The sequence below is a fragment of the Dendropsophus ebraccatus genome, chromosome 1 (genome assembly GCF_027789765.1).
Source record: "Dendropsophus ebraccatus isolate aDenEbr1 chromosome 1, aDenEbr1.pat, whole genome shotgun sequence".
NCBI lineage: Eukaryota > Metazoa > Chordata > Amphibia > Anura > Hylidae > Dendropsophus > Dendropsophus ebraccatus.
In genome coordinates this window covers 11,382,369-11,403,555 of record NC_091454.1, presented here as the reverse complement: position 1 = coordinate 11,403,555, position 21,187 = coordinate 11,382,369, and the positions used below count along the sequence as shown (strand labels likewise).

Below are 21,187 nucleotides of genomic sequence, written 5' to 3'. Positions count from 1 at the left end.
ATAAAGTGTCTCTATCACTGTTCATAGCAGACCTCAGCCGGTCACACGTGTATGCTAATGAAGGTGTCTATCAGCAACCTTAGGGTGGTATTACACGGAGCGATTATCGTTCGAAAAATCGTTAAATCGTTCGGATTTGAACAATAATCATTTCGTGTAATAGCAGGCAACGATTAAACGACCAACGAGAAATCGTTTATCGTTTGATTGTTCGCTCATTGTTCACACATCGTTCTGTGGAATAAAAATTCACAGCTGAAACGTACGCAATAGCGACGACTAAACGACCGCAAGAACGATCATAAATAACGATCATTGTTTCGTGTACTTGGGCGAACGATTTCGGGTCGTTTGCCTTAGCGGTCGTTTAAGATCGTTTATCGTTAATCGTCGGAAAATTGCTTGGTGTAATAGTACCATTACTAATGTCCTGTCTCTCTCTTCAGGCTGCCTTCTCCGACTTTTTACAGAGGAGCTCTAGAGATTTATCCAAACATGTGAAAGTTGTGGTGAGTGCCGAGATGTGACTTGGGTTATTATGGTGGAGCCGGTCATACAGTGTGGCAGCACAGGGTCCATCTATGGCAGGCTCTCCACCTAAACATCCCATTAATAATACAGGCTGGCAGGGCCGGCTACAGGTTTCTGCGGGCCCTCAGGCGACAGAGCCTCAGCGGGCCCCTCATCCATCCACTATGTGCAATCACTCGAGACACCACTAATATACACAAACACACATTATTTACACAGACACACTCAGACACTGACACTGATACAGACACTGACTGAAACACACACTCAGACACTGACTGACACAGACACTGAATGACTGAAACAAACATCGACTGAAACAGACACACTCAGACACTGACTGACACATATACAGAATGACTGATACAAACATCGACTGAAACAGACACACAGACACTGACTGACTGACTAACCGACACAGACACTGACTGACACACTCAGACACTGACACACTCATACACTGACTGACACACTCAGACACATACACACAGCACTTACAGCTCAGTCTTCTCCCTCTTCCTTTCTGTCGGGCTGCTCCTCATACTGTAAGGTTGAGGACCTTCAGGTCATGTGATCAGGTCCTTCACCCTTGTCTCTCTCTGTGCAGGTCCTGCTCCGTCTCCTGTGTCTTCTGATGTTCAGGCTGCTCACCCTGCACTACAGTGATCAGGCTGAACGTTACAATGCTGGGCCTCTGTTCCTCTCTGGGCCCCCAGAGGCTCTGTGGGCCCTTGTGCTGACGCCGGCCCTGCAGGCTGATATGGGGCAGGCGATGTAACACTAATGCATTGCTTGGTATAAGCTTAGATGCACACGGACGGCGGCAGCGCAGTTCTATCCATGTGAAATTCTCCATGTAAATTGGGGAAAATGTGATTAATAATGCAGGGTGATATGGGGGATGGGAGGTGGTTCTGCTGAGTGTGAACATGGATGTGTGAGGGTGATGGAGCCGGTTATGGTTTATTTACAGTGTGGCAGCACAGGGTCCATCCATGGGAGGTTCTCCACCTAAACATCTGATTAATAATACAGGCAGATATGGGGGATGGGAGCTGGTTCTGCTGACTCGCCATGTAGAAGCTCGGATATACATGGATGTGCACGCTATGTGTCATGTAGCAGCTCAGGTCCATCCATGGGAGGTTCTCCACCTTAAACTTCACTGGAAGGCCCCATGGTGGCAATTTTTTTATAAAAAGGTCACCGTCCAAATATATATCAACCTCCGGCCATAAACCATAACACGACAGAACAGAAATTTAATGACGCCAATGAAAAACTAGTCCAACGCGTTTCTCCTGTCCAATGTTACAGATTCATCAGGGAACGGTCGGTGTCTGACAATGAATGCTAATAGTAAGCGACAAGGATTACGCTTAATGGAGCGTCACAGTAAATGATAGCAGCGATAGCTGTCTACAGTAGGAAACATTCTCTAGCTATGCATATAATAATATAGATATGGTCAGTTACCAGGATTAAAGGGGTACTCCAGCAACAACAACTACAACAACAACAAAAAATGGTGCCAGAAAGGTATATAGATGTGTAATTTACTTCCTTTTAAAAATCTTCAGTCTTCCAGTACTTATCAGCTGCTGTATGTCCTGCAGGAAGTGGTGTATTCTTTCCAGTCTGACACAGTGCTCTCTGCTGCCACCTCTGTCCATGTCAGGAACTGTCCAGAGCAGCAGCAAATCCCCATAGAAAACCTCTCCTGCTCTGGACAGTTCCTGACATGGACAGAGGTGGCGGCAGAGAGCGCTGTGTCATACTGGAAAGAATACACCACTTCCTGCAGGACATACAGCAGCTGATAAGTACTGGAAGACTGGAGATTTTTAAATAGAAGTAAATAACAAATCTGTATAACAACTATCTTTTTATTGTTGAGTTCCGCTTTAATTCCCGGCACATAATACAATCTTACTGCTCCCGTGTTATTGCTTAAGAAAATGCAGCGTCCTCCGTGGAGAGAACATATGCCAATTTACTCTTTATATTCTAATTTTCTCTGCTCTATTGGGCAGCGCCAGGGCCGCGTGTATAGAAGCACGAAAAATAAATAAAAAGCAATCAAAAGCCGAACACAAGATAATCACATTTACCAAAGAACATAGTAAAAGAAAATCGAAAAATGCGGACAAAACGGAAAATCTTGCTGATCAGCGGTGCAGGCGGCGTACGGAGTGTAATGAGAACTAGTACTGGACTCGGGGCTATACGTATAGTGGCTTAGTGGGTAAATGCACCGTGAATAAGCAGCCCATTCCCATTATTTCTCTATTAGGGACTCTGTGAAAGCCGGCCGTGTAGTACTTCATTCTTCCTGTAGTGGCCGCTGCAGGGAAGGTTGGAGGTTTCAGAGCCAAGTCCTGCGACGATCAGCTGATCACCAGCTTCATTTCAAGAAGGGGTTGAATAAGGATACCCCATTACTCACACTAAGATAGTCACAGACTTGGAGAGAACAAGGTGGTCACCGCTATATTATTTGGATAAAATTCTGCTGGTTGCTACTTGCTAATAAGAAGCTGACCTCAGTGTTTGCCAACTTAAAGGGAAAGTCCACCATTGCAGCCATTGTTCCAATCAATATATGAAATGAAAAGTGAAAATAGACTTAGATTAGAAAGCTGTCGTTTTAGGTGTACAGCTCCGATGCAGAGCTGTATTCTTGTGGTAACGGAGCAAAAACAAACCCTCCATAGTGTGATCGTGATGTTCTATCTGCCCCTTAGATTTAGTAGGGCAGCAAAAAGTAAGGGACACATAAGCGACAAAAAGATTTCAGGACCAGACTACGCTGTATTTGTTTGTAGTCTGTTACCATGGAGACACATAGGACTTCATTGTTACTGTAGACACAAAACAGTAGGAGATTTGTAATTAAAACTATATGAAAAGTTGCTTCATTGTTATTTAAGATTCATTGAAACAATAGCTGTCAGCCGGCTACTTCCTGTTCCAACAAAATCTGATTGGTCTAACGTGTAATAATCTATTCATGTCTATTGATCTATTGATTGACGTGTAATACTCTATTGATGGGATGTTACAGTGTGATGGAACGGACCTCACTCCCAAGATCCAGGAGCTGAAGTTTCAGTGTATTGTCTTCTTAAATATCCCCAGGTGAGCTGTGCTCTTATATAGGGTGAGGGGTATAATGGCAGATCTGTTACTATACACAGTCCAGGCTGTTACAGTCACTGACCGATCTGTCTTCTGGCTGCCAGGTACTGTGCTGGCACAATGCCCTGGGGAAACCCCGGTGACCACAGAGACTTTGAACCTCAGCGGCACGACGATGGTTATATAGAGGTCATCGGCTTCACTATGGCCTCACTGGTAAGTAGATATATAATGTATACCAGCTGTACATACATAATTATATACAGTATATACCCAAGTTATACCAGCTGTACATATATAATTATATACAGTATATACCCAGGTTATACCAGCTGTACATTTATAATTATATACAGAAGATCCCCAGGTTATAGCAGCTGTACATATATAATTATATACAGGATATACCCAGATTATACCAGCTGTACATATATAATTATATACAGTATATCCCCAGGTTATACCAGCTGTACATATATAATTATATACAGTATATACCCAGGTTATACCAGCTGTACATATATAATTATATACAGGAGATCCCCAGGTTATAGCAGCTGTACATATATAATTATATACAGGATATACCCAGGTTATACCAGCTGTACATATATAATTATATACAGGAGATCCCCAGGTTATACCAGCTGTACATATATAATTATATACAGGAGATCCCTAGGTTATACCAGCTGTACATATATAATTATATACAGTATATACCCAGGTTATACCAGCTGTACATATATAATTATATACAGGAGATACCCAGGTTATACCAGCTGTACATATATAATTATATACAGGAGATACCCAGGTTATACCAGCTGTACATATATAATTATATACAGGAGATCCCTAGGTTATACCAGCTGTACATATATAATTATATACAGTATATACCCAGGTTATACCAGCTGTACATATATAATTATATACAGTATATACCCAGGTTATACCAGCTGTACATATATAATTATATACAGGAGATCCCCAGGTTATACCAGCTGTACATATATACCTATATACCCAGGTTATACCAGCTGTACATATATATAATATACAGGAGATCCCCAGGTTATACCAGCTGTACATATATACCTATATACCCAGGTTATACCAGCATGCTCCATATGACTATGTACAGGGCAGTATGTGTGGACGATGTTGCAGTGATCGGTGATGGTGTTTTTCAGGCTGCCCTGCAGGTCGGTGGCCATGGAGAGCGTCTTCACCAGTGCCGGGAGGTGACTCTCCTGACGTATAAGGCCATCCCCATGCAGGTAGATGGTGAACCCTGCCGCCTCGCCCCATCCCTCATACGCATATCCTTAAGGAACCAAGCAAACATGGTACAGAAGAGCAAGAGGAGAACGTCCATGCCCTTACTGAATGAGTGAGTCACAGCGCCCTCGGTGGTAACAGTCACTAATGGTAATCGGGGGATGTATTATCACCTTATTAGGTAGATTTGCCGGTCAGGGCACTAGAAAAGCTTAGTGATCGGACCTTTACCCTTTCAACTGTTCTAGTATCCTCAATGGTGACTCTATACAGTAGTATATACGAGGATATATCAGGACACTACTATGTAGATTTGCCATTCAGGACACTAGAAAAGCTGAATGGGCATACATATGGGGGCCGTCTTCTGGTAAGTGTATTTAGTTATAGCAGAGGATGGATCATGACGTTTTTGGATGGACTTCCTATTCAGGACACTGGGAAAGCTGAGTAAAAAACAGGCTTCACTCAGCTTTCCTAGTACCCTGAATGCTACAACTGCCTATTATACAACTGTAGTGGAGGAGGATATGTATCATGACATTTCCATGGGGAAGCGCCTTAGACATAGCCATTCTGGTTCTCACTCAGCTTTCCTAGTATCCGGAATGGCAAACATACATAGAAATATAGAACTCCTCTGCCATACTAGTTATACACCAGGTATGTCCAGGTATTTGCCATTCAGGATACTAAGAAAGCTGAGTAGGTACAGATATGGGCACCATCACCACTTTCCCAGTATCCTAAATGTTCACTGTCCTAAAGCAGGTTATGTATGGTGGTACATGATGCCATTCAGGATACTAGGAAAGCTGAGTGAGAACCAGCACAAGTACTTTGTTAGTATCCTGAATGGCAAATCTTCCAGGTTATTTAACTATGGTAAAGAAAGTAATGTATGGTGATAAATATGTGGTGCCATTCAGGATACTAGGAAAGCTGAGTGAGTATAGATATAGGCACCATCGCGGCTTTCCCTGTATCCTGAGTGTCCGATCTTCCTGTTTATTCTACAGTAGTGAAGACAGTTATATATGGTGATACATACATGGTGCCATTCAGGATACTAGGAAAGCTGAGTGAGTGTATATATTGGCGCCATCACTGCTTTCCCTGTATCCTGAATGTTCAATCTTCCTGTTTATTCAACAATATTCAAGAAAGCTAGGTATGGCGATACATACGTGGTGCCATTCAGGATACTAGAAAAGCTGAGTGGGTACAGATATCACCACTTTCCTGCTATCCTGAGTGTCCACTGTAATGAAGCAGGTTATGTATGATGACATCTATGTGGTGCCATTCAGGATACTAGGAAAGCTGAGTGGGTAAAGATATGGGCACTATCACCGCTTTCCCAGCATCCTGAGTGGCTGATCTCCCTATTTATGCTACAATAGTGAAGACAGTTATATATGGTGATATACATACATGGTGCCATTTAGGATACTAGGAAAGCTGAGTGGGTATAGATATCGGCTCCATCGCCGCTTTCCCAGTATCCCGAGAGTCCGATCTTTCTGTTTATTATACAATAGTGGTGCCATTCAGGATACTAGGATAGCTGGGTGAGTGTACATATAGGCCCCATCGCCGCTTTCCCAGTATCCTGAGTGTCCGATATTCCTAGCCATGGAAGGAGAGGATGCATGAGCACCCGGATGTAGCGGCATCCACCCACTCGTCCCATTGGCAGTGGATGCTCTTAAAGGGCCATGCGTGGTGTGCGGTGTCCCCGGTAGAGCGGTGCATGGTTCTCACATCATCGGTTGTGTAACACTCTCCTTGTCTTCCTGTTAATGTCTGTCTGTCTCTCTCGGTTTCTCTCTGTCTCTCTCTCATGCCCTCTCACCTCTGGCTTGCACTCTGTCTTTGTGCTGGCTTTGTGCTGTCTGCCACAGTGTCCATAAAGTGCCCACCGCTGACCACCGACGCGTCTCTGCTCCCCCAGACTCGTTCACCGTGTAAGTATGGCATGCCGCCGCCGGTCACTGACTGGCACCCCCCGCCCACTCTCCTCTTATGACTCACTTGTTGTTATCATTGCTTCCGCCCCGTGCCAGTCTCATCATGCCGGTGCCCCCCACACACACGGTCCATCACCCCCCTGTGCCCGTATAACATGTGTGACGCAAATCATCATCCACCACCTCGCCAGGCGACAACAGAAACGCGTCTAGAAGACAATTACTTTCTAATTACCCTGCTCTGTCTCCTGTTTGTGACGCCAACGCAACTTAAAGGGGTCGTTCACTGTGTCTAGTTTCCTCTATACTTGGGGTTAAGAGTCTTTACTTTTACAAGATCTCTGCTTGCTACCAGTGAATGGAAAACCTCAGAGGTTGCAAACACAATGTACCTCTGTTATTCCTCCTGGAAATGTATCCAAGGACTACATGGAATGAGAATGCATCAAATTATCAGGTATATATGTTCTCAGTACTATGTCCCTCTGTTACTCCTCCTGGAAATGTGTCCAATCAATGACAGACTGAGTAGGGAAATGAGAATGGAGCTCCCAGATGTCATTTCTGCCTTCTATAATAAATAATTCAGGGTTATATGTTTTTGGTACTATGTCCCTCTGTTATTCCTCCTGGAAATGTGTCCAATCAATGTCAGACTGAGTAGGAAAATGCCCCATTGACAATGAGAATGGTCACTCCCACTTGTCAGTTCCTGCATCAAATAAATCAGGAATACATTTTCTCAATGCCATGTCCCTCAGATATTCCTCCTGGAAGTGTATCCAATTGATTTCAAACTATGTAGAGAAAATAAATGCTGCCTTGACAGTGGTATATTCCCACTATCCTTAAAGGAGAAGTCCTGCAAAATTTGTTATTACAGTATTGTATTGCCCCCCCCCAAAAGTTACACAAATCCCCAATATACACTTATTATGGGAAATGCTTATAAAGGGCTTTTTTCCCTGCACTTACTACTGCATCAAGGCTTCACTTCCTGGATAACATGGTGATGTCACTTCCTGGATAACATGGTGATGTCACTTCCTGGATTAACATGGTGATGTCACTTCCTGGATAATATGGTGATGTCACAACCCTACTCCCAGAGCTGTGCGGACTGTGGCTGGAGGAGAGGATGATGGCAGAGGGACACTGAGGGACACAGGGCACTGGAGGGACACTGAGCATCCCCTGCTATCATCCTCTCCAGCAGCCACAGCCCGCACAGCTCTGGGAGTCGGGTCGTGACATCACCACGTTACCCAGGAAGTGACATCACCATTTTATCCAGAAAGTGACATTGCCATGTTATCCAGAAAGTGACATCACCATTTATCCAGGAAGTGACATCACCATGTTATCCAGGAAGGGACATCACCATGTTATCCAGGAAGGGACATCGCCATGTTATCCAGGAAGTGACATCGCCATGTTATCCAGGAAGTGACATCGCCATGTTACCCAGGAAGTGACATCACCATGTTACCCAGGAAGTGACATCACCATGTTACCCAGGAAGTGACATCACCATGTTACCCAGGAAGTGACATCACCATGTTATCCAGGAAGTGACATCACCATGTTATCCAGGAAGTGAAGCCTTGATGCAGTAGTAAGTGCAGGGAAAAAGCCCTTTATATGCATTTCCCGTAATAAGTGTATATTGGTGATTTGTATAACGTTTGGGGGCAATACAATACTTTAATAATTATCACCGGACTTCCAGAAGGAATAACAGAGGGACAGCACAGATCACATGAAGCGACGTCCCTATGTTGTTACTCATAGTTATTACTTTTTTATACACATCCAGAGGTGGGAGATATAAATGGTCAGCCAGATGTCGAACCATGTTCAGAAACACCTCCCTGACAATGGGAATAGTAGGTTCACAGTTCATTCTTACATTTCCAGGAGGAGTAACATAGGAACACCAAAAAAAAATTAAATAAAAAATAAATTATATATATACAGGGTGATCCAAAAGTAGGTGGACAGTGTGTGTAATAGGGTTATGAAGGGGGAGATTTATCAGACATGGTGTAAAGTGAAACAGGCTCTGTTGCCCCTAGCAACCAATCAGATTCCACCTTTCATTTTCCAAAGAGTCTGTGAGGAATGAAAAGTGGAATCTGATTGGTTGCTAGGGGCAACTGGGCCAGTTTCACTTTACACCATGTTTGATAAATCTCCCCCCATTTTTAATAAATCAGTTACACATACTGTCCACCTACTTCTGGACCACTATATATAGATAGATAGATAGATATAGATAAGCAAAAAGGACTCTATTCCCTGACGGAGAGCAGAGATCTTTCAGATGGTGTTAGGAACTGACGGTTTGTTAGTTCACATGACCGGTGTGTGGCATGGCTCAATTCACTGACAGCAAGCAGAGATCTTGACAATAGTCACTGACTGTTTCCTCCCTCGCGGTGTCCTGAGCACAGTGCCTCTTCTCATTGGCCGCCTAGTAGCCCTATGGCTTTAACGCATAATATTTTCTCTCTTTGATAAAATATATGAACATTCTTTTGGGGACCAGAACCCATTAAATCAGGTCCGGCTTCCTCTCTCCTCAGCCCGCACTCCATGCCAGACCGGCTACGTATCCGAGTCAACCGGATCCGCCTGCAGGTGTACGAGGGGCTGCACTTCGACAAGGACAAACTACGGGAAGCCTGTGAGTGTCACTATATTCCTATGTACATTAGATACATACAGGGAAATTCCTTTACTCCGGGATCTGATAATCCGCCACTGTCCAGCACAGAGTAGTGAGTACAAGAGGCTGGACGCAGGTTACACAGACAACCGCGACTATGAAGACTGATGAGAGCCAAGATACCTGATACCAATGTAAGACTGCTTGAAGAAAAGCAAGAAGTGTTGTCATGTGGACATTTTGCTGCTCGGATTCACTGTCCACATCAGTGTTCCCACATAGGCTAGGTTCACACCACGTGAATATGATGGCCGTGTTTTTCTTAATAACAACCGTCATTATGCACCTGCTCGCTCCATTGTGTGCAGCAGGGAATTCGGATGCGGGCGTGCATGGATGCGCCCGCATCCGAATTCATCGGCTGTACAGATCATCCGGCCGGTACTGCAGCACTGGCTGGGATGATCTTCTCTGACCTGACCCTGCTGGGTCACGGAACAGCCGGTGTCTCACGCCATGTGAACATGGCCAAAAACTTATTCATGGTAATGAAGTACATAAGTCTTCACACATATAGCTGCAACTATTAAGATAAAGGCGTGCTGCCGTTTGGACATTTGTGGACCTAAATCACCATCCGCATAAATGTTCACACATATGCACAAATATCTGCAACTGTTAAGATAACGTTGTCGTTTGGACATTCCTGGATTCTACATCACCACCCGCATCAGTGTTCACATACATACATGTACTGTAACCATCTATCTGATTCACTATATGCATCAATGTTCTCACACGTAACTGCAACTAACAAAGACTGATGTGAGTGAAGACAAAAACCAGCTCATGGTAATGAATCCCAATTTACATAACTGTTCACACATATACAAACATAACTGCAACTATCAAGATTAGGATGTTTTATCACTTGGACAATTGTGGCTATAAATCACCATCCACATCAGTGTTCACATGTATACACACATATGACTGCAACTATTAAGATAATAGTGTGTTGATTTGTGGATCTGAATCACCATCCTCATCAGTGTCCACACATCGGCACATATGACTGCAACTATTAAGATAACAGTGTGAAGAGGATGGTGATTTAGATCCACAAATCCACACACTGTTATTTAATAGTTGCAGTCATACGTACAGATTAGTGGACACTGATGAGGAAGGTGATTCAGATCCACAAATCCATACACTGTTATCTTAATAGTTGCAGTCATATGTGCAGATGTGTGAACACTGATGTTGGATGGTGATTCAGATCCACAAATCCATACACTGTTATCTTAATAGTTGCAGTCATATGTGCAGATGTGTGAACACTGATGTTGGATGGTGATTTAGATCCACAAATCCAGTGTTCACATGTATACACACATATGACTGCAACTATTAAGATAACAGTGTGTGGATTTGTGGATCTGAATCACCATCCTCATCAATATTCACACGTATACACACACAACTGCAACTATTAAGACTGATATAAGTGAGGACACGTATGCCCACTTTGGTAACAATGATGGATTTTGTTGCATAAGAGCAGGAATCATAGTCGTGATCGCCGTGTCCCATTTGCTGACGGCAAGCAGAGATTTTGATTTTTATTCCGCAACTATTAAGCTTTACACTGGCCCCATCCAGTAATGTATGCAGAGCAGCCTGCAGTATGCAGAGCACGCTGATCCGAACACATAATAAAACCCTTAGGAAAGGGATCTTACTCCTCGCCCCCTGCTCCCCCTCCACTCCCCCCTGCAGCTATACACAACCTAATTGCTTTGTAGCATGTACCAGGCCCGGCCGGGGCACCACCATCGCCGCATGCCGCCAGTGCTCGCCACGTAATCAGGTCCCTCTATGGGTGGCGGTCGGAGTCATTAATCACGGCAGCTGATAACACTTTTAATAGAGTCGTGTTCATCCCAATACTCATTATTCATAGTGACTGGAGAGGTACAAGCAGCGGTGCAGCAGCCGTGCCGCGGGACTGCGGCCGCCATTACACGCACAGCCGTCTACCTGTTACCGAGACGCACAGACACCAGCCGGGACCGCAGATCCTGATTAACAGCAAAAATACTGGGGAGTAACACTGACTGGTGGAGTGGAGTCTGTGGTGTATTATTTAGCAGAGGATGCTTAAAGGGGAAGTCCATGTACTGTGACCCCACCAGCAGAATAGTGAGTGCAGCTCTGGAGTATAATACAGGATGTAACTCAGGATCAGTAATGTAATGTATGTACACAGTGACCCCCACCAGCAGAATAGTGAGCACAGCTCTGGAGTATAATACAGGAGGTAACTCAGGATCAGTACAGGATCAGTAATGTAATGTATGTACACAGTGACCCCACCAGCAGTATAGTGAGCGCAGATCTGGAGTATAATACAGGATGGAACTCAGGATCAGTAATGTATGTACACAGTGACCCCACCAACAGAATAGTGAGTGCAGCTCTGGAGTATAATACAGGATGTAACTCAGGATCAGTAATGTAATGTATGTACACAGTGACCACACCAGCAGAATAGTGAGTGCAGCTCTGGAGTATAATACAGGATGTAACTCAGGATCAGTAATGTAATGTATGTACACAGTGACCCCACCAGCAGTATAGTGAGTGCAGCTCTGGGGTATAATACAGGATGTAACTCAGGATCAGTACAGGATAAGTAATCTAATGTATGTACACAGTGACCCCAGCAGCAGAATAGTGAGTGCAGCTCTGGAGTATAATGCAGGATGTAACTCAGGATCAGTACAGGATCAGTAATATAATGTATGTACACAGTGACCCCACCAGCAGAATAGTGAGTGCAGCTCTGGGGTATAATACAGGATGCAACTCAGGATCAGTACAGGATCAGTAATGTATGTACACAGTGACCCCACCAGCAGAATAGTGAGCGCAGCTCTGGGGTATAATACAGGATGTAACTCAGGATCAGTAATGTGATGTATGTACACAGTGACCCCACCAGCAGAATAGTGAGTGCAGCTCTGGAGTATGATACAGGTTGTAACTCAGGATCAGTAACGTAATGTATGTACACAGTGACCTCACAAGCAGAATAGTGAGTGCAGCTCTGGAGTATAATACAGGATGTAACTCAGGATCAGTAATGTAATGTATGTACACAGTGACCCCACCAGCAGAATAGTGAGTGCAGCTCTGGAGTATGATACAGGATGTAACTCAGGATCAGTAACGTAATGTATGTACACAGTGACCTCACAAGCAGAATAGTGAGTGCAGCTCTGGAGTATAATACAGTGCCCGCTGTGGTTGTCACTCTGCTTCCCCAGACACAGATATATGTAAGAATCTGATAAATACAATGCTGATGAGGGAGGATAGCCCAGGGGCCGGTGATGTGGTCTCTGTGTTATTGGAATGCCCTTTAATCAGCCTATACATCATGTCTCCCTCCATCCTCCTCCTCCTCCTTCTGACTCATCCACACTCTAACCGCGTCTGAGATGTCTCCATACCCGGCCAGCGCGTTTCAGTCGTAATTAAAGCAATTAGGACCCTCATCTCTGGGCCTGCCGATAACAATGAGGAGGAGATGGCAGGCGGCGCGGGAGATTAAATCCAAGGCTACGAGATCGCTGGACCGTACGGCGAGGACAAGATTAAAAACAGCAGCGACTAGAATGAGAAGCCGCAGCATTGTTAGACATAACTTACATACATCATGGGGGAGATTTATCAAACATGGTGTAAAGTGAAACGGGCTCAGTTGCCCCTAGCAACCAATCAGATTCCACCTTTCATTTTCCAAAGAGTCTGTGAGCAATGAAAGGTGGAATCTGATTGGTTGCTGGGAGCGACTGAGCCAGTTTCACTTTACACCATGTTTGATAAATCTCTCCTCGTGTCTCTATACACGAGCGAGACGCGGATTCCACCTCAGGATGGCAGCCATGAATGTTTCCAGTCGGAGACAGCAAGCAGAGATATTGGAAACTGTAAGGAATCTATATGTTGTCTACTAATGTTACGTGTTGTCTTCTGTCCTCTCCTGCAGCCATTCCTCTAGGGATTATAGTAGTACGAGGAGACTGTGACCTGGAGACCTGCCGGATGTATATCGACCGCCTTCAAGAGGTAAGACCGGGAGCGAATCAAGGTGTGAGAGTGTATAGAGTCTGTATGGCACCATATGGGGTCCCTACAGCCATAGACAGGATCCCTATAGTTCCATAGTACAACATATGTTACAGTAGCCAGTGGATATCAACCCCCATTGGCCTTGAGGGAGGTTACAAGGTTACACCCATAGCCATATAGTCAGTGGACTGTCCCCTTTGTCCTACAACACCAGTAATACATTGTGGTCACATGACAATACACCACTATGGAAACTTGTTTGATATGGCCTAGCAGAAAAAAAAAATCAACACTTAATATATTAGTTTTTTTTTTTTATATCCTTCAAGGGATTTGTGAAAATTATACACTGTAATGCTCCTCCACCATAAGCCATGGACTTTGCACATGACAGTTTATGTTCCATTAAATAGTCACAAACTTTTCAACACACTTTGCATAAATAAAAAATACAAGTGACTATAACAATACTTATAATATAGAAATTCCTAAAGTATATCTTATCAGACAAAAAGGTATTTTTCTCTACTTTTCTGCTTCCCATCTTAAACTCATCATACCCTGTGTCATGCTCCTCCACCATAAGGACTCGGACTCGGCACAATACAGTTTTTTTCCCCAAGAGTGTTCTTTTAAACAGTCACTAACATGTATCTTATCAGACAAAAATATTTTTTTCTCTGCTTTTCTGCTCCCCATCCTAAACTTACAATTCACCTCAAAAAATAGCGGAGTGAGGAAGGTGCAGAGGCAGAAACAGAGAAACTGCTTAAAGGGGCTTTCAGACAAAACCTATAGATTAGCTATCCACAGAATAGGTGATCAGTCACTTATCGCTGGGGTGCTGCCACCTAGCGGCCCTGTTGATCAGCTATTCATGGTCCGCACAACATAGTGAATGGGGCCCAAATCCATTTCACTGTAATCACTTTATTCTGACCAGAAAACCCCTTGAAAGCTCTTTTGTTAGATCTCACAACATTGCTGTGTTCACAGCTTACACTGCTCAGTATTGCTCTATAATGGTCTTCCTTCCGTTGCTGCTTTTGAGGTTGTATATAGATATAGGTGAGCAGGATCCTCTCTTCTCAGTGTATAGAGACATCATAGCAGCTAGTCTATACCTCCTAGCTCAGGGAAAACAGATAGGGACAGCAGAGGGGAAAACTGGTGAAAAATGGCAGAAATTTAACAGCAAAGTTGGTCTGCTAACTAGGGACCAGGTGGGATAGAGGATCTGTAGCTCTGTCTGATCCTCCCCATTGTGTCCATCTTACACCCCCCCCAAAAATCACAGGGACCTGATATCACATGATGCTAAGTTTACCCCTTTAATTCAAACGTCAGTATATATTAAACGAAATGGGAGACCCAACAATGAGAAGTACTTACCATAAATTCAGTTGTTTCATATTCATCAGAAGCAGGAGGGAATTTTTGTTGAGCTCGTAATAAATTTGTATGTCTGCTAAATAGACCCCTGGGTTGGGCACAGATGTGTGAGATTCACCCTCGGCGCCTGGCACAGATTGTAGACGTTTCCAGTGTAGCAGCAGGTGGCGGCATAAAGCAGTTTCTGCATTGACATATGAGTTTAAAGGAACTTTGTTCATCTCTGTCCCATCTCTACTTGAGGATTGTTCTCTCTTTTCAGCCTTTGCAGTTTAGGGAGAATCTCAATGTGTTTTTAATTAGATGAATGATAGTGGCTGCCATGTCTCTTCTCTTATATAGTAGTGAGTGGTGGAGGAGATCTCCTCCTAGTCTGATTCATTAAACGGAAGATTGTTGAATTTGACCATTGTCTTTGACAGGATCTTCATTCCGTGACCGCACACAGAGATCACTGCCAGGTATGAAGTACCATATTACTACTATAATACTGCCCCCCTATAAACAAGAATATAGCTGCTATAATACTGCTCCCTATATACAGGAATATAACTACTATAATACTGCTCCCTATATACAGGGATATAACTACTATAATACTGCTCCTATATACAGGAATATAACTACTATAATACTGCTCCTATATACAAGAATATAACTACCATAATACTGCCCCTATATACAGGAATATAACTACTATAATACTGCTCCCTATATACAAGAATATAACTACTATAATACTGCTCCTATATACAGGAATGTAACTACTATAATACTGCTCCTATATACAGGAATATAACTACTATAATACTGCCCCTATATACAGGAATATAACTACTATAATACTGCTTCTATATACAAGAATATAACTACTATAATACTGCTCCTATATACAGGAATATAACTACTATAATACTGCTCCTATATACAAGAATATAACTACCATAATACTGCCCCTATATACAGGAATATAACTACTATAATACTGCTCCCTATATACAAGAATATAACTACTATAATACTGCTCCTATATACAGGAATATAACTACTATAATACTGCTCCCTATATACAAGAATATAACTACTATAATACTGCTCCTATATACAGGAATATAACTACTATAATACTTCCCTATATACAGGAATATAACTACTATAATACTGCTCCTATATACAGGAATATAACTACTATAATACTGCTTCTATATACAAGAATATAACTACTATAATACTTCCCTATATACAGGAATATAACTACTATAATACTGCTCCTATATACAGGGATATAACTACTATAATACTGCTCCTATATACAGGAATATAACTAATATAATACTGCTCCTATATACAGGAATATAACTACTATAATACTGCTCCTATATACCGGAATATAACTACTATAATACTGCTCCTATATACAGGAATATAACTACTATAATACTGCTTCTATATACAGGAATATAACTACTATAATACTGCTCCTATATACAAGAATATAACTACTATAATACTGCCCCTATATACAGGAATATAACTACTATAATACTGCTCCTATATACAGGAATATAACTACTATAATACTGCTCCTATATACAGGAATATAACTACTATAATACTGCCCCCTATATTAATATACATATGATACCTTTCATTTCTCTTCCCTTATAGGACCATGAGGGCACATTACCTCGGTTGCTCTCCGCCCAGCGTCTCAATCCCCGATGGTGCTTCCTAGATGGTAAATATTGTTCTCCACATCAGTATAACGGTGGATTCTCCATGGTAACAACCACAAATAGCAGATGAATGTTTAAAGGGGGTTTAAAGCTATAAAACAATACAATACAATGCAAGACAAATCATCCAGTGAATCACGGCGACTGCCGATCACCGCAGACCCCACCACTAACATATGGGAGTATGAGCCATGAGCTAATAGTAATCAGTATTTCTATGTTTCTTCCCTTCTCACACAGCTACCTCCGCTGACCGGTTTTATCGTATAGACAGATCTCAGGTGAGTGGCCACAGGGGGCGCCACAACATTTACTTTTGGGTATTGAGAGACACAGAAATACCAGCAGCTAACGGATCCGCTTTACCTTTAAATCCTTAAAGTCCTAAAAGGGGTTGTCCATTGAGAATGGCTTTACCTGTATTAGGGCAGATGTTCATAAAGGGTTTTGTCTCCCAAGTGCAGTGACCAATTGATTACCAGGAAGGTTGCATTTGCAAAAGGGGGTTAACTTAATAAGACAAACCTGTTTAAAGGGAATCTGTCACTAAGTTTATTCCACCTTAAATGAGGGCAGCATAAACTAGTGACAGAAATGCTGAACAGATCGGGGTATTACTTACATCATTCTGTTCAGCCGTTCTCCTAATATGCAGGAGAATAGGATTCTTGCCCCACCCCTCCCCCCGCCCTCTAGCTGCTGATTGACAGTTGGCTGCTTATACACAGCATGGATAGATAACTGCCAATCATCAGCTGGTGGGTGGAGTTTTCTGCTTCTCTCCATTATGTGCATGAGCTCAGTAGTCCTGGATATTCATGAGGACTACTGATTGTCCATGTTATTCAGGAGTATATCTCTGGATCAGCTGCACAGAACAATGTAAGTGATACATCATTCTGTTCGGCTTCTCTGTCGCTAGTTTATGCTATCCTGAGATAGGACACCATAAGCGTACTGACAGAGTCTCTTTAAGTGATACTGTCACTTTAAAAATAAATTGGTCGGAGTCCCATTGCTATAGCCCCTTTAGATAGCTCATCATAGTTGGAAGAACTGGGGAGTGAAGCGCACAGCCACGCTCTTCTCCTGACTATATCTAACAATTATTCACCCCCACCTATCAATAGTTTTTTAAAGAGACAGTAATACTGTAATTTTGAACCTTTTTGGGAACAGCAAGGGGGAACAGTCTTGGCCAGAACACCCGACTTCCCCATTAGTGGTTTCACAGCCAGGCAAATTAGCCGTTCAGGGCTGTGGGAAAGCTGGGTTGCAGCCATACACTACATAGCGTTACAGTCTCTCCATCTTCCGGATCTCGCTGTGACATTTGTTTACTTCTCGCTTTTCCGTGGAAAAAAAAAAAATTGTTTTCGTCTGTTACAGCGACAAACAAATGAAGTGCGTGATCAGACGGCGGAGGGAAGCGGTTTAGGGGATAATTGCCGTGTGTCTGTCTCCGCAGGAACATCTACATTTTGTCACTGAGATTTCCCAGGATGAGATCTTCATATTAGACCCCGAGGCTGCTGGGAGCCCGCAGGGTAGTGCCGGGACGGGGATGCCGGATCTGGTGGTTGAACAGCCTACTGGGTGAGTGCCTCATTAAAGGGGAACTACCACATATTTATTGTATCCCCATGATTACCCCTCCTGATCCTGTTCTCTAGCAGCTTCATGATTTCAGCTCTGGAGGGAGTCTCAAGCATGCATTATGGTCCCTCAATCTGGAGACCGTGACTGTGTCAGTAAGGTTTGCATTACTCCTCATCTACTCACAGGTTGTCGGAGTGGTGGACGCCAACGAGTCGGAAACGTATTGTGAGCGACAGCTGCGTGCCAGGGAAGTTGTCTCTACAGAACGAGCACTCAGACAAGACCCAGGATTCTCCTCCCTCCAGCACCCTCCCGTGAGTCGATATAATTCTGCTTTTCACATGCTTATACATGAGATCAGATAGACAAAGCTTTCTGCTATCCTGATGGTGGGTGACTATGTATCAGCCAAGATTCCGGACTCTTTAGATCAGGGATGAACTACAACTCTCATCATACCTAGACAGCTAGACACAGTCCACAATTCCAGATAATGGGGTGCAGTGGAGAATTCTTTTCTTTTTTTTTTATCAACTGGTGCCAGAAAGTTATATAGATTTGTAATTTACTTCTATGTAAAAAAAAATCTCCAGTCTTCCAGTACTTATCAGCTGCTGTATGTCCTACAGGAAGTGGTGTATTCTCTCCAGTCAGTCTGACACAGTGCTCTCTGTTGCCACCTCTGTCCATGTCAGGAACTGTCCAGAGCAGGAGAGGTTTTCTATGGGGATTTGCTGCTGCTCTGGACAGTTCCTGACATGGACAGAGGTGGCAGCAGAGAGCACTGTGTCAGACTGGAAAGAATACACCACTTCCTGCAGGACATACAGCAGCTGATAAGTACTGGAAGTCTGGAGAATTTTATTGCGCAAGTAAAAGAAAAATCAGTGTAACTTTTTGCCACCAGTTGATTTAAAAAAAATAAATCTTGAGAGTACCCCTTTAAGATCAAAAACTTTTTTCTCCAAGATAAGAGTAATACTGAATCCATCTATCTCCTTATACTTCCAGTCTATTTTTAAGAAAGTTTAGAATTTGGCAAGTCCTCGAGTGCGCGAAGGGTCCTCGCCGACACGGCCGTTAGTCTCTTTGACATTAACAAAGTTGTCCAGACCTGAGTTGCTAATTTTGGTATTCAGCCATCGCCTGGGTGCACATAAGGTTCCCAGTGTGTATCAGAGGTCATATGGGTGTAGGGGGAGGTACCCCGTTTATGGTTCTGGGTAACATGTTCTATGGTGGGAGAGAAGTGCGTGCAACAAGTTACACATTATAGAGAAATAAAATATGAAATGAGAAGAAAATGGCCAAATAATAAATATCGGTCAAAGAAAATGGCCAAATAATAAATACCGACCATAGAAAAAGGACAAATAAAAAATACCGCCTAAAGAAACTGGACAAATAAAAAATACCGCCTAAAGAATAAAAAATACTGGCCAAAGAAAATGGAAAAATAAAATACTGCCCAAAGAAGATGGACAAATAATAAATACCAGGCTTAGAAAAAGGACAAATAAAAAATACCGCCTAAAGAAAATGGACAAAAAAAATACCGCCTAAGGATAATGGACAAATAAAAAATACCGCCTAAAGAATAAAAAATACTGGTCAAAGAAAATGGACAAATAATAATTACTGACCATAGAAAATGGGCAAATAAAAAATATATCCTAAAGAAAATGGTCAAATAATAAATACTGTGCATAGAAAAAGGACAAATAAAAAATATCGCCTAAAGAAAATGGTCAAATAATAAATACCGTGCATAGAAAAAAGGACAAATAAAAATTACAGCCTAAAGAAAATGGCCAAATAAAAAATACCTCCTAAAGAATAAAAAATACTGGCCAAAGAAAATGGACAAATAAAATATCACCCAAAGAAAATGGAAAATAATAAATACCGGCCATAGAAAATGGACAAATAATAAATACCGCCCAAAGAACACGGACAAATAAAAAATACCGCCCAAAGTAAAAAATTCCGCTCTAGGACAAGTCTGTCTAGTTATATGACAAGACTGGGATATATCACTTTATAACAAGGCAGACGTACGTCTCAGGTAAGCGAAGAGGAAAACCCCCGGAGGGCGCTATACCGGCCGCCATATTGGATGTAATTAAGAAACGATTGAATCAAGAACTTATTATTTCTAATTGAAGGGGATATCACGTTTCCCTCCGAAAATAGATGAAACCCTCATGGCTGCATCGGCAGCTCTGAAAGGGTTCATCAAACATTTTTGGCTGCGATCCGCCATCGCACGCGGCGTCCTCAGGGCTCCAGGAAAATGAGATTGTAATTGCCGGCATGCAGGAGGAAATTAATTATACTTTCTGCTTTTTAATCAAGCAAGCGCGGCGTTAATTCTGTTTTATTTCAGGTGGGATCTGATTAGTCATGTCGATGATGGGGATAGGAGGGGGGTGGGAGCCCCCCCCTCTCTTATAGCCTAACACCTGGAGCCGCCGCCTACAGAGGAAGGACTCCGCCAATAGTTACCGTTTGCTAATTGTTCTCGTCTTTATCAATGTTTTGCCCCCAAATTGTCCAGGATTACAGAAGCATGGCTAGATACCTACAGAAACAGCGCCACCCCTGTTCACAGGCGATGTGGAGTACTGCTGCTAAGTTATTTAGTCCTGTGCTTATAAACAAATGAGATCCCTACAATAGAATAAGAGAGTCATACTGCAGCATCGAGGGCAAAGAGAGGTAGATACACC

At 42.9% G+C, this 21,187-nt stretch overlaps 1 protein-coding gene across 8 annotated transcripts in view; it reads left to right on the top strand.

Moving 5' to 3' along the window:
• The window catches only part of DGKI (diacylglycerol kinase iota), a 152,509-nt gene that overhangs the window by 95,999 nt on the left and 35,323 nt on the right, over positions 1-21,187 (top strand). For 5 of the 8 annotated variants that reach the window (XM_069966999.1, XM_069966991.1, XM_069966983.1 and 2 more), the window contains exons 17-28: positions 447-509; positions 3,596-3,669; positions 3,774-3,885; positions 4,866-5,065; positions 6,858-6,920; positions 9,509-9,609; positions 13,649-13,728; positions 15,546-15,584; positions 16,792-16,861; positions 17,100-17,140; positions 18,328-18,455; positions 18,644-18,772. In XM_069966999.1, coding sequence (XP_069823100.1) covers positions 447-509; positions 3,596-3,669; positions 3,774-3,885; positions 4,866-5,065; positions 6,858-6,920; positions 9,509-9,609; positions 13,649-13,728; positions 15,546-15,584; positions 16,792-16,861; positions 17,100-17,140; positions 18,328-18,455; positions 18,644-18,772 — 1,100 coding nt within the window. The remainder of the gene's footprint in view (positions 1-446; positions 510-3,595; positions 3,670-3,773; positions 3,886-4,865; positions 5,066-6,857; positions 6,921-9,508; positions 9,610-13,648; positions 13,729-15,545; positions 15,585-16,791; positions 16,862-17,099; positions 17,141-18,327; positions 18,456-18,643; positions 18,773-21,187) is intronic. The other 3 variants (XM_069967037.1, XM_069967016.1, XM_069967009.1) reach the window with 1 other exon arrangement.